At 34.1% G+C, this 15,396-nt stretch overlaps 1 protein-coding gene across 5 annotated transcripts in view; it reads left to right on the top strand.

Annotated features, from left to right (window-relative positions):
• The window catches only part of LOC134851661 (SH3 domain-containing kinase-binding protein 1-like), a 68,177-nt gene extending 53,853 nt beyond the window's left edge, over positions 1-14,324 (top strand). For 3 of the 5 annotated variants that reach the window (XM_063867840.1, XM_063867841.1, XM_063867839.1), the window contains 5 exons: positions 2,620-2,829; positions 7,516-7,689; positions 8,290-8,703; positions 9,587-9,616; positions 12,726-14,324. In XM_063867840.1, coding sequence (XP_063723910.1) covers positions 2,620-2,829; positions 7,516-7,689; positions 8,290-8,703; positions 9,587-9,616; positions 12,726-12,866 — 969 coding nt within the window. In that variant the 3' untranslated portion in view covers positions 12,867-14,324. The remainder of the gene's footprint in view (positions 1-2,619; positions 2,830-7,515; positions 7,690-8,289; positions 8,704-9,586; positions 9,617-12,725) is intronic. The other 2 variants (XM_063867843.1, XM_063867842.1) reach the window with 2 other exon arrangements.
• Positions 14,325-15,396: the final 1,072 nt, after the last annotated feature.

Here is a 15,396-nt window from a genome sequence, read left to right as displayed (position 1 = left end):
TTTTATTCCTAGTAGTATATAAATTTTACCTATTGATCCAGTTTTCTCAAACTAAGTGTATTTATATAAAAAAGTATCCATCCTAATTTGTTCTTGACATTCAAAGGCTATGTCTACTTACCATATATTTAAATGTGGACTTCACAATTTGCTGGAGGAGCTCATAAATAAACAGAACAAAACAAGCACACCTCTTAGTTATAAGATGTTAAAGAAGAGCTTATATTTCATAACTACAAGTTACATTCACATGAAGATATATTGAAGTAAAAAGATCGTCATCTATTATACATTGAAGTGCGGGTTTCACTATCTCGTTATGTTTAAGCTTTTTCAACGTATTGTTTGCATGTTTAATGAAAGAATTTTTTCACGTTTAAGCTATTTCGTATACTGCATTGGTTAAGAATTTGTTTTCCAGCTTTGATTTGAAGTTTAATTCGCCAATTTTGAAATTAGCAACCCAATACTGAGATGCTGTTAAGGTTTCACGGGGTTGCGAATTAATCTTCCAATTTTGAATACCCAAATGTTTTTAGTTTTACGAGATACGACAATTCTTGTGATTTTTTGTAAATGTTCAGAAAACTTAGATATTTAAAATTCTGAAAAAAAATTAAATTTTCAACACTGCAGTTGGGTGCTGTCAGGGTACTCTCGGGGGTTGCAATTCTTGCTTCCAAATATGACTGCTCAAAGCCTTTTGATTTACGAGATTCGAGTGTTTTCATTGTTTTTGGTTCAAAGTTTTCAGAAATTCTCAACCCTGTAATTAGGTCGTGTCAGGCTACTCTCAGGAGTTTAAAATTATGCCTTTAAATATGACTGCCCAAATCCTGTTGGCTTCGGATATATGACATTATCCTGATTTTTTCAAATTTTCGGAAAACTTAGATATAAACGATTTGACAAAATTTGAAACTCCCAATCCTGTAGCCAGGTGCTGTCGAAGTACTCTCAGGGGTTGCAAGTTTTGACTTTAAAGGGGACTGCTCAAACGCGTTTGGTTTGAGAGATGTGACGTTTTTATGATTTGTTTTAAAGTTTTCAAAACTTAAGTAAAATTTCACATAATTGAAATTCCAAAACCATTATGGGATGCTCTGACGATACTCTCAGAGGTTGCAGATCTTGCCTCAAGTATGGCTGCCCAAATTCATCTTAGTTTTTCAGATATCCGCTTTTTCAAGACCTGAGATTTTTCGGAGATTTGACCATTTAGTAAAAAAAACCTTTAAGTTGAATATTTTTTGTTCAATTTTTGACATCAAAAGCGTTGTTCCTTTTTTTGTTACGGTTGCATTCATTTCGTTCCTTTTTCATATTGTTAGAAATAAACAATTGTTTCAATACTCTGTTTCAAGCACCGGAGGTGCGTTACACACTAGTATTTTTTACTAGATAGTTTTTGTTCCTTTGCGTTCAATGACTCTTTTCCAACTGTCTGTTGGCTATGTTTGTATGTTACGAGAGTTGTAGGTATTTTAGTTCCGATAAGTTTTCTGCAATTGTTTTGGCAGGCGTTTTTTGAGATCCGTTTTTTTTCACATAAATGATTGCTGCGACTGGGTAGAATATGTCAATTGAGTTTTAGGAAAACTAAATTCCGAGAAATGATTTTTTTTCTAGTGAAAATTGGCGTGAATTTTTGTATCGAAGTTGGGCCGAGCTCTGCTCCGCATCTGTGTCCATGCCATGAGTTTCGGATCAAAATTCACTAATTATTGTACAATAAGCACCTCGAATTCATCTAAACTTAGTTTTTAGTTAGTAATTATGCATTTTCTTAATATTCTTAGGCGGACTACGTTAAGAGACCAGAGTAGTTTTCTACGGCTCAAGTAGCACAAGAAATTTAAACTTTACAGGGCAGTCTTGTAAATCTTCTTCAAATATTGTGACAAAACTAACAAATTCAGTTTGTGTAGTAGTCATAGCTCTAGATGAACGCTCAATTTTGAGGGTCAATGAACGCAATGAAGACACTTATTTAGGTCGTGTTTTTTGTTTGTTATTAAGCTCTCTTCAATCCATTTAAATTACGCTCTCCAATAACAGAAGCGGCAAATGGAGCAAAGAAACCTCCATGACTTGCAATTTCACCAGTGGACTTTTATGCTTTGATTTCCCAGCAGATTTTAAAAAAATCTATTATTCCAGGACTCAAATTGAGTTATTTTTAAAGTTTCAATGAACGAAGTGGAGAATTGAACGTGTAGGTTTTTAAGTTGAGTTAAAATTCATTTGCCTAATTCCGCAAATTTATATGATGCAAAAACCCCGCGAATCATTTGCTTTTATTTCAAAAGTGAATTTTAACGTAAGATTTCTCTGCGGAATAAAAAAATTACCCATTGAACCATTTTTCTCTAATTATGTTAGCTTTTTGAGAAAAAGTGTCCATCATAAAAGATTCTTGAAATTCCAAGAGCAACCTTCTTGAAATTCCGTGATATTTTTTTCCACAATCCAAAATTTCAAGCGTTTTTTTGGTTGCCTTGAGTTCAATAACAGTTTCACATTTTTCTGTTGGCTATTAGAAATTGGAATGTTTAAGGGTGATTTTTTTTCAATTTGGTGATTTTTAAGGGTTGTTTATTATTTTGTTTTGAACTTCAGGCAGCGGTTATATTAACAAAAGAGGAGTCGGCCGCTTCAAAGTCCCCGACAGGCGATTCCAGTTTAGATCCCGTCCCTGAGGATTCTCGAGTGAAAGTTGGGCCCCCGTTTGGAGGACCAGGAGTAGGAAACCGATTCGGAGGAGTGCCTTTCCCTGGAGGAGCTAATTTGCTGAGTGAGCTCAGAAATAAACAGAACAAACACACACCTGTAAGTTATAACATGTTAAAGAAGAGCTTAAATTTCATAACTACAACTTACATTCACATGAAGATATATTGAAGTATTTTTTTAATTTACCATCTTTAAACTCGTCAATAAACAAAACTTGAAGAAGCGCTATCGGCTGTAAAAAACGTCTTCGAGTTTGTTAGTTTCAACAGTAGTTCCAAGGACGCTAACAAATTTTCCAATTTGAAATCTATTATATATTTAAATGCGGGCTTCACTATCTCACCATGCTTAAGCTTTATCAACGTATTATTTTTGCATGTTTAATGAAAGATTTTTTGCACGTTTAAACTATATCATATATTGCCATGATTAAGTTTTTTCGATTTTCCAGCTGAATTTACTGTTTGTTTCACGGAGTTTAAAATAAGCAGCCCAATAGTGGGATGCTGTCAAGGTTCTGCCAGGGGTAGCAAATTTAGCCTCCATTATGAATGTCCAAATCCTTTTAATGTACGAGATACGATGATTTTTGAGATTTTTAAATAAATTATCAGCTAACTCAAGTTTCAGAAAACTCAAAAACTAACTAATTTACAGAACTTGAATTAAAAACCATGTAGTTGGGTGATGTCAGAGTACTCTCAAGGAAGTATTGCTAATCTTGCCTCCGAATATGACTGCCCAAATCCTTGTAGCTTTCGAGACATGTCTTGTTTTATGAATTCTTTTCAACTTTTGAGAACACGTAGGTTTTGAAAAATTCAAAAGAATTGAAAATTTACAACCTTGTAGTTGGGTACTGCGAGGGTACTATCACGAGTTGCGAATTTTGCCTCCAATTTTTGCTGCTCAAATACTTGTAGTTGTTGAAATATGACGCTTTTTGGGATTTTTTAAAACTATTTTCAGAAAACGTTTTTTTTTCTTCATAATTTGATTTTCCCAGCCCTGTATTTGGAAGATGTCGGTGTCACTCAGGCATTTTGAATCTTGCCTCAAAATATGTCTGCTCAAATCTTTGTAGTTTTCGAGATATGACGTTTTTTCTGGTTTCAAAAATTTCTCAATGTTTAAAAGTCGCAATGTTGTAGTTGGGTACCGTAATAATACTCTCAGGAGTTGGAAATCTTGCGTCCAAATACGATGCTCAATTGGTTTTAGTTTCCAAGATGTGTTTTTTCTTTATTCAATTTAGATTTTTTCAAAAAACTTAGATATAAACAGCTTTACAAAACTTCATGCATTTTCAAAATGTGAAACACTTGAATGAAAAAAAAACTTTACAAAAATTTAAAATTACTAACCTTTCCAATATATGCCCTTTTTTGTGAGTTGTTTTTTCTTTTATCCAGTTTTAGCTCAGTGTTTATTTCACCAAGTATGAAATGAGCAAATCAATGGTCGGATACTGTCAGGGTTTGCCCAAGGGTTGCAAATTTGGCCTCCAATTATGAATGCCCGAGTCCTTCTAGTTAACGAGGTACGACGACATTTGTAGTTTTTAAAAAAATTTAGAAAACTCAATTTAAAAAATACTTCACAAAATTTGAAATTATCAGCCGTGTATTTGTGCGCTGTCAGATTAATATCAAGAATTGCGAATCTTGCCTCTCATTATGGCAGCTCAAATTATGGGTACTCTCAGAGGTTGCAAGCTCTGCTTTTAAATCTGATTGCTCAAGTTGTTTAAGTTTTCGAGATATGACTTTTGATTTTCAAAAAATTTCAGAAAACTTAAATTTGAAAAGTTTCTCAAAATGTGAAATTATCAACCCTGTATAAGGGAACGTACTGTGAGAATACTCTCAGGAGTTGCAAAGCATGAGTGCAATTGCGACTGCTCAATTGCTTTTAGTTCACTAGATTTGACGTTTCTTATAGATAAACATAGATATAAAAAACTTAAAACAAAATTTTATGGTTTGTCACAATTTGAAAAAAAAACTTGAATGAAAAACCTAATAGAATTTGAAAGAACCAAACCTGTAATTGCGTGTTTTCAGAGTACACTCAGAGGATGACAATTTTTTTTCCAAAATTTGCTGTCAAACAATCGAAGCACCGGAGGTGCGTTACCTGCTAGTAATATCGATAATTTGTAACTCAGAATCCACTGCTGACGAACCCAACGAACTTGATATACTTCTTATATGATTACACTAACGAGTTTTAGCGATCGTAGTGTATTAGTACGAACCTTCTTTTTTCTGAGCTACCTCGCGATCAAAAGTGCTCATTTGGTGGCACTTTTGCTATAGTCACTATCTGTAGCTTTGGAAATTTCACAGCATCTGTTCTCTGCTTTTTTGTGGACAGTGTTTATGAGCAGCTAGGCATCAGTCGCTGAGTTGTTAGTGCGTTTGGCTTAAAATCTCTAGGTTGCGGGATCGAATCAGATACGTAACCGTATTCTTACTTATTCAAGGCTTATTTCTACTTTTTTTTATTTCACTTTATAGTGCTGCTTTTTGTCGTGTTCTAACTACTCTTTGCGGTACAGCTTCGCGTCTGTGTTATTTATGGTGAGGTGGCAATTTGTAATAGGCAATAATTCGTAACAAGCGTCAATTCATAACAAACCTTTGGCAAGTAGAATACGCTTGCTCCGCCGCGCTTTTATTCGGCACTAGAGGAATAATGCGCATAAATCAGTGTTTGTCGCTTATTTATTATGAATTGTCGTTTACTACGAATTGTCGCTTCACGGTTATTTTTGGAATAATCTATTTAATTTTGTCATTGTTTATTGTCATATAAGGTTTATTCTGGCGAATTTCCCTAAGTCCCAATATTCATAGGACCCAAAGCCAAAAAATCGGTTACATAAGTACCAAAATTTATCTTCTTGAGTTCTGATTGGTTGAATTTTGAGTCAACGATTAAATGGATTGTTTGGCTTTTGTTCAAACAGCATTAAAGCTATGGGATTGATGATTTAAAGCTATGGAGCCTTTGGGACTTATGAATAGGCACCGGTTATTCCGCCAAAAGGCTGTCTAATAATAGTTCCAAATGTGAGGTGAAGGAGCAGATTTCATGATAGACATAGATTCCCTGTATATGAATACATTATAACAAGGGTAGCCGGTTACTGTGCAAGTGGCATAATGTTCCGACCATAGTCTAAATAGAAATACGTGTCGTTGTTTTCTGCGTGGCGTAATAAAAGGATCTGAACGAAAGACTAAGAACTTAAAAAACTTCTACTTTTATAGTAAAATAAGCAAAAATGATAGAAATAATGGTTAAAAAATTAAAAAATAAATCTAAAAACGTAATTTCAGAAAATTTATCTTAATTTTAATTTCCAAATGGCGCTAAAAACTCCGAAAACATTTTACTTGAAAAAAACTAATTTTTCACGGCAACAATTAAGCAAAAATAGGCTATTGTGAGCCTGCTTGTTAAGACTATTTGCTCGAAATTCATATTTTGATAATAAAACTAATTTATAAAGTTTTTGGTTTTATTATCAAAATATGGTGGGGGAAGACCTGAGACATGCATAAACGTGCATTTCAGGTCAAAAAATCAAAAATTTCGAACTGGCCTTTCTCGACATTACAAAAAGTGTGGGACTTTTTTAATGCGGTTCGAATCACGACTGAAATGGCTTTAATGTGATGTATCACTCAACCCAGTCCGATGATTATTTGTGGTACCTGATTTTGCGTGGAAAACAAAAAACTAAAACACCCGAATATAAAGTTCCGTATTTTTTTTAGAGTTTCTCTTTTTAAGAGGCGATGAACTTAGTTCAGACTCTTATATAGGTCGGGATAGTTTTTTGTTTTTCGTTTTTTTTTCAGGAAAGTCATAACATTTGTTCTGCTCACGATTTCTTTTTCGCGGTTCGACTTTTAATTTCTTAATAGTTCAGTTTATTTCCTTTTCTAAAAGGAAGGCTAATTCCACTATCGAACAGCGAAAGTTAAAAGGTCACGAAAAATGTGATCGACTTCTAATTTTGAAAGTGGAATTTGATTTTCAGATTTCCCTGCGAAATTAAGAAAATTGTTTTCTGTTAAGTCAGTTGGCTATGTTTTTTAGCTGTCTGTTGGCTATTTTTTCAAGAGAAATGAACGTAGTGAGTACTCTTATATAGGTCTTGGTAGTTATTTTTTTTAGGAAAAGTAAATTTTGTTCACGCTCAATTTTGATTTTTCGCGAATTGAATTTTGATTTTTTGTCAAGTTCACTTCATTTCCTTTTTTGAGAGTAAGGTAAACTCCGCTATAGAACTGTAAAATTGTGAAGTTCTCGAAAAATTTCAAGGTCCATAAAATTTTGAAGGTCCATGTTTTTTTCTTAAAAATTCGAAAATTGAAATGTTCAAAAAACAAGCCGTTTGTTTCCTTTTGCTCATTACTCTTTTCCAAGTGTCAGTTGGCTATGTTTTTTTTTGCATTGGGGACTTGTAATCTGCAATTTATATGCAAACATAAAGGCCAATTCTCGGTTTCAACCAGGAAAGGCTATGATGTACTCGAAATTCTTCCTATTGTATTAATGGATTAGGTTAATGATATTTTTTTGTATAAATGTTAGGGTGCACTTTTTGCAGAGAATAGAGGAAAAAGTTGTTTGAATTCCATTGTTTTCGATCATTGCATTGTGAACTGATGTTAGACCAGAAAAACGTTTTAATTTCTTTCGCATACAAGGTTTTTGAAGTCGTTGATTTTATTATTTCCCTTAATACTTTTGATTTGTGCTTTCCAGGAAAGCTCTTTGCCTTTGATCTCCCCCCAGCCTTCGACTTTAGCTGCCGCGAAGAACCCTCCTTCTGCTGCTGCTACTGGTGGGGCAAAGACACCCTCGTCCGCTTTCGAAAACAGAAAATCCGTTTTCGGCGGTGCTTCAGGGGCTCCAACTAAACCATTTAAGCCCCTTGTCGTAAGTGCAGCTATGTTCACCAGTTTTAAACCTTTAATAATGAATCAGGTTTTGTTCAATTTGGTTTTTATTTGGTATGAAAAAAAAATAAAGTTGATGTGTCTATGCTCCAATGAAAAAGCAGAATAATTGATTAAACTACGCAGTGTAGGACATATTAATTTTTTCAGGGTTTATAGCCAATAGTAGTATGGATCAAACAAATCACTCTTTATTTGACCCATAATGAAACATGTTTTGGAAAACGCTTAAACATTGCTTAGAGTTGGAATGCTCTACAAGCGAACCAATCAGTAGCTAAATCAATATGCTAAACTATATTTACAACTAACGGCGACTTACATAGCTTATTTGCTCAAAATTTTAGAAGTTGCTTCGCTAATAGCATCAAAATCGCAAATCAGATTCTTAAAGCTTCCCTCTCTGAGTTTTGATTATAGAATATATCTTAACTTATTTTTAGTGCTTTTGATACATAGATCACTAGGTACTCGTGGCGCCAAATTATTGATCAGTAGTATTCCTATATCGTCGTGATTTGGTTCCCGCTTCAAAGATACAGTTAAGGTCCTTTTTGAAATTCCACCATTTGCTTGTCAGGCTTCGAGACCCCAATCAACACTAACCCCGCCTACTACCCAAACTTCCCTATCGGCCTCTGCTACAGCTACACCTCCTGTGAGTCACAACAACAACCACCCCTCCCCTTCTCCCTCTCAAAATCAAGCTTCGTCGCCTTATAGTCACAGACCCCAATCTTCAGTCTTGAATCATTCACCAACCAATCACACATCAGCTCACTCCTCCTCCAATCAGAATCCAGCCTTTGCTTATTCTCATTCGACCAATCACAATTCAGCGACAGTATCAACGACCGCTTTTGTGACGTCATCACAATCATCAACTGTTAACATGGTTGCAAATGCACCTCCGGGAATGGCAGCTAAACCAACCAGACCTCCCCCTCCCCAGGTTCCAGAAAAGCCACGTGACTTCTCGGCATCGGGTGCATTCGTAAGTAGAGACTTTTTCACTTTAACTGGCGTTTTTATTCCTTTATTGAGCTCCTCCGGTTTATCAATTAAGGCAATACTGATAAAAATAATGTATGCAATCTTGGTTAGTTAATTGCTCATTGCAAAATTGGATTAACAGATATTGCATATGGCATTCATCTATCACATGGACAAGGACTAGTTTGATGTTCCTGGTATAAAGAACCCAAAAAGTCGAAGTTGAAAGAGATTTCTTAACACCCTTTTGAACCTGTTTTAAGTTCTTTTTCAATACAAAAGTAGAGAAAATAGAACTTTAAAAAGGGGCGGATTTTTAAAAAATCTATTTTCCAAGCGCTCTCAGAATAATATAAAGACCTTCTTTTAACAAAAAAAATTTGCGCCGCAGGAAAATTTTTGAGACAGGTAAAAAATGGGCCGTTTTTGGGCACCACTTTTTGGAAAGTTTTGACGAAAAAAATGCGTTTTTTTGACGCGCGCTCCCCTTCAAATTAAGGATATATTGGCGCCAAAGGCGCCTTTAGAAAAATTTTAGGGTTGGTCGGCCGAAAATGGATGCCATAAAATATACCAAAGCGGGCAGGCACCCTTTGGTTTGTGAGGCGGTCGAAACCCTGAAAGGGGAAGCGCCCCCCCCAAATCCTCCCTGACTACCATATTACCCTAGATTTACGTAAATCTTATCACAGTATATACAAGTAGCAGAGCAGTTTTAGGATCTGCGATAGGCTTTGTCTCTAAGCTGCGGGCAGGAGGTGAATGTGGTTGATATATAAGGAGAAAGAGCCATTAGGAGATTGTTATTCTGTCATTTGCATTTGTGTGATATTCATTTCATCATGTTCATCTGTTGTTATGCTGTTTTTGTCTTTCCATTTCAGAACAACATTGCTGTGAAGCAATCAAAAACGGTGAGACACGGTTAACTCTGGGATGGTAGGGACTGGGTTATTGAGTCTAAGGGCGTTTTTTTTATACTTTTACCAGTAAAAGTAGATAAATATTGTTTGGCAATCAGGTCATCTTCAGTTAGAATAAGATGACGGCCATTTAGTATTGATTTAAAGAGCAACATTCGTGATTTATTGGTGAAAACGCTAGTAATTAGCAACTGAATGGCTTACTGAGTACAGTATAATTTTTTTGGGTAGTTTTCTGGGCTAGAATAAAAAGCCGTTATCAATAGCTACGATTAATTATCATGAAATGGTAACTTTGGATTTATTTGATTTTCCTTAGACTCAATAAATGTCTACGGGATATTTTAGTTCATTTCATTATCAGAGTTGTCATGTATAATCAATAGCGAAATGTTGGAACGGCAAAATTTATTTAAAAAATGTGTTTAAATAGTAGACCTAGACCGAATATCTATTACAAATGTTTTGATGCTATTATTAGTAGAAATCAAGCATTTTCCGTTGTTTGAAATTTGTCTTCTTCAACTTTTGCAATTGATTATGAATGAAGTTTTTCATTTTTGTGTTGGATCTGTTTGGGTTGAGTTGCATGTCCTCTTGGAAATTCATTTTCTTGAGTTTGATTTTTAGTGTAACAGTTGCACTTGTACTGTAATACGTCTCATCTGTAGTGTTATGCTGTATGTATTAATTGGTCCGACTGATGGAATACTTATGCTTGGGTTGGTAATAAGTGTTTAGGAACTAAAAAAAGTTAAGTTATAGTCTACAATAACAAAGTTCAAATAGCGTGTTTCAAAAAATGGACGTAAAATTTTTTCTCAGATTTCAGTGGAATAAGAAAAAACCCAATTGACACAATTTTCTATAATTGGGTTACATTTATGTGAGCTTTGACGTGATATGTTTTTTTTTTTCATATTCGAAATATGAAAAAATTCAAAAAAAAAATTGAACATTGACCTTTTCAGTTCGTCTGTTGGCTATGTTTTTTGTTCCGAACAATTTGATTTATTATTGAACCGTTTTGCCAATTTGGGATGACTTATTATTGCGCCCCAAATTGTCAGTGTGGCGATTCAATTTGGTTGAAAAATCATTGGCTGAAAAACATTGCATTGAGGAACGGAGAAATGGATAACAATCGATTATCTATGAAAAAAAAGATACAGATTTAAGATCTGTTGTAATTTTATAGAGTAAAGCTTCGATTATGTAGTTTTAATAAACTATGATAATGTATTTTGTTTTGCTAAAGTTTTTTTGCTGTATTTCTTCATTATATAATCATTGCCAAAACATAAAAAAAATACATAATATATACAGATTATATATTTTTTTCTCAACAATCTCGACAATCAGATAGAATGAGTATAGTGAAATAAAATTAAAATGTAGGCTTTTATTGAAATTTTTGTACTCATGTTTGATCTGGAAAACAAATAAAATTCTTGATTGTGTAAATAAGTTGCAGCAAAAAGTAAACTGCGCTATATTAATTTTTCTAATTTTTTATTGATGTTTTTCTCTCAAAATTGCGCTGAACAGGTGGATCTTTTAAATGGCATTCGAAGAAGTTTTGCATAAAATTACTTTTCTTACCGCGGAAACCCTTAGATTGCAAAATCTTAGCGGGATCTCTTGAAACTTGTAGTTTGCGGTAACCAATTTTCCTCAAGTGAGTTCAGCTCACTATAAAACTGATGAAAATTGTCCCAATTGAAATTGTTACGACCCCTCTAGTTTCTAGCCAATCTAATCAATTTGAAACAGATTTTATTTAATACAGATTCTCTACATGTTATTATTAATATTATCTATAGGTTTTCTTGTATACAGATTATATACTGACTATATGCAGATTATCTACAAGTTATATACAGGTTTTACACAATAAAAAAATGGATTATTTTGGCACTGAAATCCATTTATTTTTGTTGAAAAAAAAATTGGATTATCTGTACAGAATCGATAATAATTCACAAAATGGTTGTAGATAAATCGATTCTATAGTGACGTTAATCTGTAGATTTTTCTGTATATAATCGATTTTTATCCATTTTTGTCACTGTGGGTAGTCAGTAGAGTGCCGAGGGGGGGGGGGGGTGTTTGACCGCCTTCCCTATCAATTCTGGTTGGCAAATTTTTCCAAAGGGTCTTCCCTTTGGTATAATTTTACGACATCCATGTTTTGCCAATATGAATAGTTTTAAGGGGGGAGCGGGAGCCAAAAAACGCATTTTATTGGTCAAAATTTTCTAAAAAGTGCCTAAAAACGCTTTTTTTGGCCTGTTTCTTGAAAAAATTTGAGTGCGGTGCAGAAAATTTTCGGCAAAATAAGGGGTCCCTATAGTATTTTGAAGCAAAATTTTCAAACGTTTTTCGAAAAACCGCAAACCCCCCCCCCCTCCCCTCGATAAATTTATGCGCCCGCCACTGGTTATAGTAGATACGAGATATATTACTGTCCTTTACATGCGTATGGGGGAAAATTTTTTTAAAAGAATTTTTCCATTTTTGGTTTTATTTTCTTGTGATATTACAAGTTCACATTTATCCAACCTCATTTGCAAAATTTATTGCCCAATAAAATGGCTTTTTTGGCATCGAAATGGCTTTTTTCGACGCTTTTTTACTTCAATTTTTAATTTATTGCGTTTTAAAGCCCCGTTTGCTAGTGCCGCTTCGAATGGGAAAATGTTTGACTAAATAAAGAACAGTCGGATCATTCAGGGCTTGCCCTGATACGAGTAGTGTTGTTGTTATTTTTATAGGCTTAATAGAAAAATAGATAAGCTTCTAGATTAGCCCTAGTTTTGTCAATAGATACGAATAAGTCACCTCTTTTCATGATAAAGTTAAAAAAAACTGAACTGAACACGTTTTGAAAAGTTGTAAAGAAAAACCACAACAATTTTTTGACTGGTTGAAAGTAATGTAGGTTGTTTAATCATAGTAAAAGGTAAATGAGTCAGTTAGTATCCGATGAAAAGAAGATACAATGACTTCGTGTAAGATCGAATAAAGCTTGTTAAAAAAAATTTCGTATTTGTCCGTAAAAATTACAATTAGTTTTAACAAAGGATAAATTCTTTTTTAGGAGGTAGAGCTGCGAACAGTGAAAGACACAGTGACTCGACTGGAAAGGAGGATCAAAGAACTGGAAGGTCAACTGGAACAGGAGCAGGAGGCCAGAAAAAGACTGGAGGCGAAAGTGGACGCACTTGTTAAAGCCAAATAGAGTCAGCACAAATCAAGCTCATTCTCAATTAGAAAAGCTGCAACGATTACGTTTCATATGTGTAAATTATCACAATAGACAAAAGGAATATAAACTATTCATATTTCAAAATTAAATTTTAGAATTTTTGATGGCGAAAGTCAATTGACACTTATGTTGGTCATTAATGCTAGCAATTTAGCTCATCAAATGAAATTTGAAATAAGTGTTTCAATAAAACAAGGTCCATCATTGAAAAACATAAAATAAAGTTATTAGCTTTGGAAGAAAAAGTAGTTTGAAATCAAACTATATATTAGAAGGTACGATAAGTGTCTGTCAAAAGAAAATTAGTTTGAAATTGAATGTAGATAATATGATTAGTGTCCGTTTGATTTTGCTCTCAAAACTTCGAAAGGCGGCGAAGAGTTTGAGTTCACTCCAGCATTCCTTGAAAACTCTATCCACTTTTTAATTTCTGTACAAATAAATAAATTCACTCGAAGTAAAACTTAACAATTTTCACCATATCGCTTTCTGTTTAAAATTACCACAAACAATTTACGTGCTTCTTTGTCATTCCTGAAAAGTATACATTTTTTAGCTTATTCTAACGTTCTTAAATTTGAAAAAAAAAACATTGAATCCGGGCTAGTTTTTGACAATACTATTTTCGGCAGAAAAATTTTGAAATCATCATTTTATTATATCAGCTAGCCGGGATCCGAATAAACCGAAACAATGTTGATAGTGATAGGTTAGTTAGCTTTCTTAGACCGAACTAATTAATAGAAGTAGTATTGGTACTTGTACATTGATTTGTTACTCTCTGCGCTCATTTCAATCGGGTCTAGGACAACAAGCCGACGGGACTTCAAGCCGAAGGGACTTCAGGCCGAAAATTAAACTTTACAAGCACCTCAAATCAATATTTTTTCATCTGTACAACCTTGCTTTTCAAAATCTTACGCTAGTTTAGTCCATAATAAGCGTTATTTATGACAATGAATCACTTAGGATTGACATCCGTTAATAATATCAGCCGGTTTTTGAAATGCATAAATTAAATCAAGAAATTTGCCTTTAGCCGTGTTTTATTTTTCAACTTTCCTAAACATCATTTGGAGGTTTAAATTTTATGAAAACGCTGATAAATACCGACTAAAGATCATGAAAATGAGAAAATCTTCAGAAAAGTGTTCAAATTAATCTTATTTCATGACTTAATGAGAAAATTTTCGGCTTGAAGTCCCTAATTTTACGATTCGGCTTGAAGTCCCGTCGGCTTGATGTCCGGCACCCATTTCAATCACCGCGAGATGTTAATCCAAATTGCTAAATTGTCTGTTGGTGCTCATTCATTCAGTTCAGCATAGAAAGTTCGTTGAACTCAACATTGATGTCAAAGACGAAAAATATTACCGTCCATGTTGCCCTTGGCCGTACACTATGTCAAATATAATTAAATTTCTTCAATTAGTCAGTTTTGGCCATCTAACGAATAGAAAGAAGAATTGCGCTAAAGCAACAAATGTCTAGAAAAGAATAATCAGAGCTCAAACAGATAGTTCACAGAATTTAAGCGGAGAGTTTGTCAAAAATGCAGATTTTTCTAAGTGTTAACGAACGAACGTTAAAAAAGTCGTAAGCAGTGAAAGAAAAGTAAAGGTCACGAGCTCAAATTTCATCTTGACTTTAGATTAGTTTTACGGTTCAATTAAGTCTCATTTGCTAATTGGAAGGCAAATGCCGCGCTCCAATGACGAATTGAAAATGGTGCGAAAAAACACGTGAATGACTTCTTTTTGCGAAAATGAATTTCTGTTTTCGGATTTTCCAATCTCTCTTAGCTCATTAATATTTTTCCAATTGTGTTAAGTTTTCAAAAACCGAGAAAAGATACCCAAAATAATGAACTATTTTGATTGCTTAGTACATCAAGTTTAAAGTTGCAAAGAAATTGATCCAAGGCCCGCTGGTAAAGCCAGTAATTTTTGATGAACGGATAGGAACTTGAACATTTAGCGAATTAATCTCAATATAGGCGAATTAATCCAGAACGTTAATATCCAATTGCAATATAACCAGATACTTGAGTTCATAGATATTTTCAGGTCTAATAAACATTGTCAAAAATTTAAGCTGTAAAGAAAACAGATTTAAAAGAAAACAAAACTGCTGGTATCAGGGCGAAGCCCTGAATGTTCAGACTGACTTTAAGGTCTATGGAGCTAAAAATAACATGAAAAAATCGAATGTAATATAATAAAATGAAAAAAAAATTTGACGTTTTTTTTTGAAAATCATCCCCCCATGCGTCAACTAAAAACTAAAGTACAAAGTGATAGCTTTAGCTCCTAGTAACAAATCATTTATGGCAAATAAGCTTCTTCCATACCCCAATAACTTTACAAAAAAGGAGCACAGGTAAAATATTTTTTCAAGTTTAAGCTCAAGACAACAATTCCTTCTGAATGACATTTAAAAAATTCCGTCAAAATGGCTAGTTAAAAAGTCGATATTTGTCTGAAGAAAAAACCCACCCCGAGCA

The sequence above is a fragment of the Symsagittifera roscoffensis genome, chromosome 7 (assembly GCF_963678635.1).
Source record: "Symsagittifera roscoffensis chromosome 7, txSymRosc1.1, whole genome shotgun sequence".
Classification (NCBI taxonomy): Eukaryota; Metazoa; Xenacoelomorpha; order Acoela; family Convolutidae; genus Symsagittifera; species Symsagittifera roscoffensis.
This window is presented reverse-complemented; position numbering and strand designations above follow the sequence as displayed.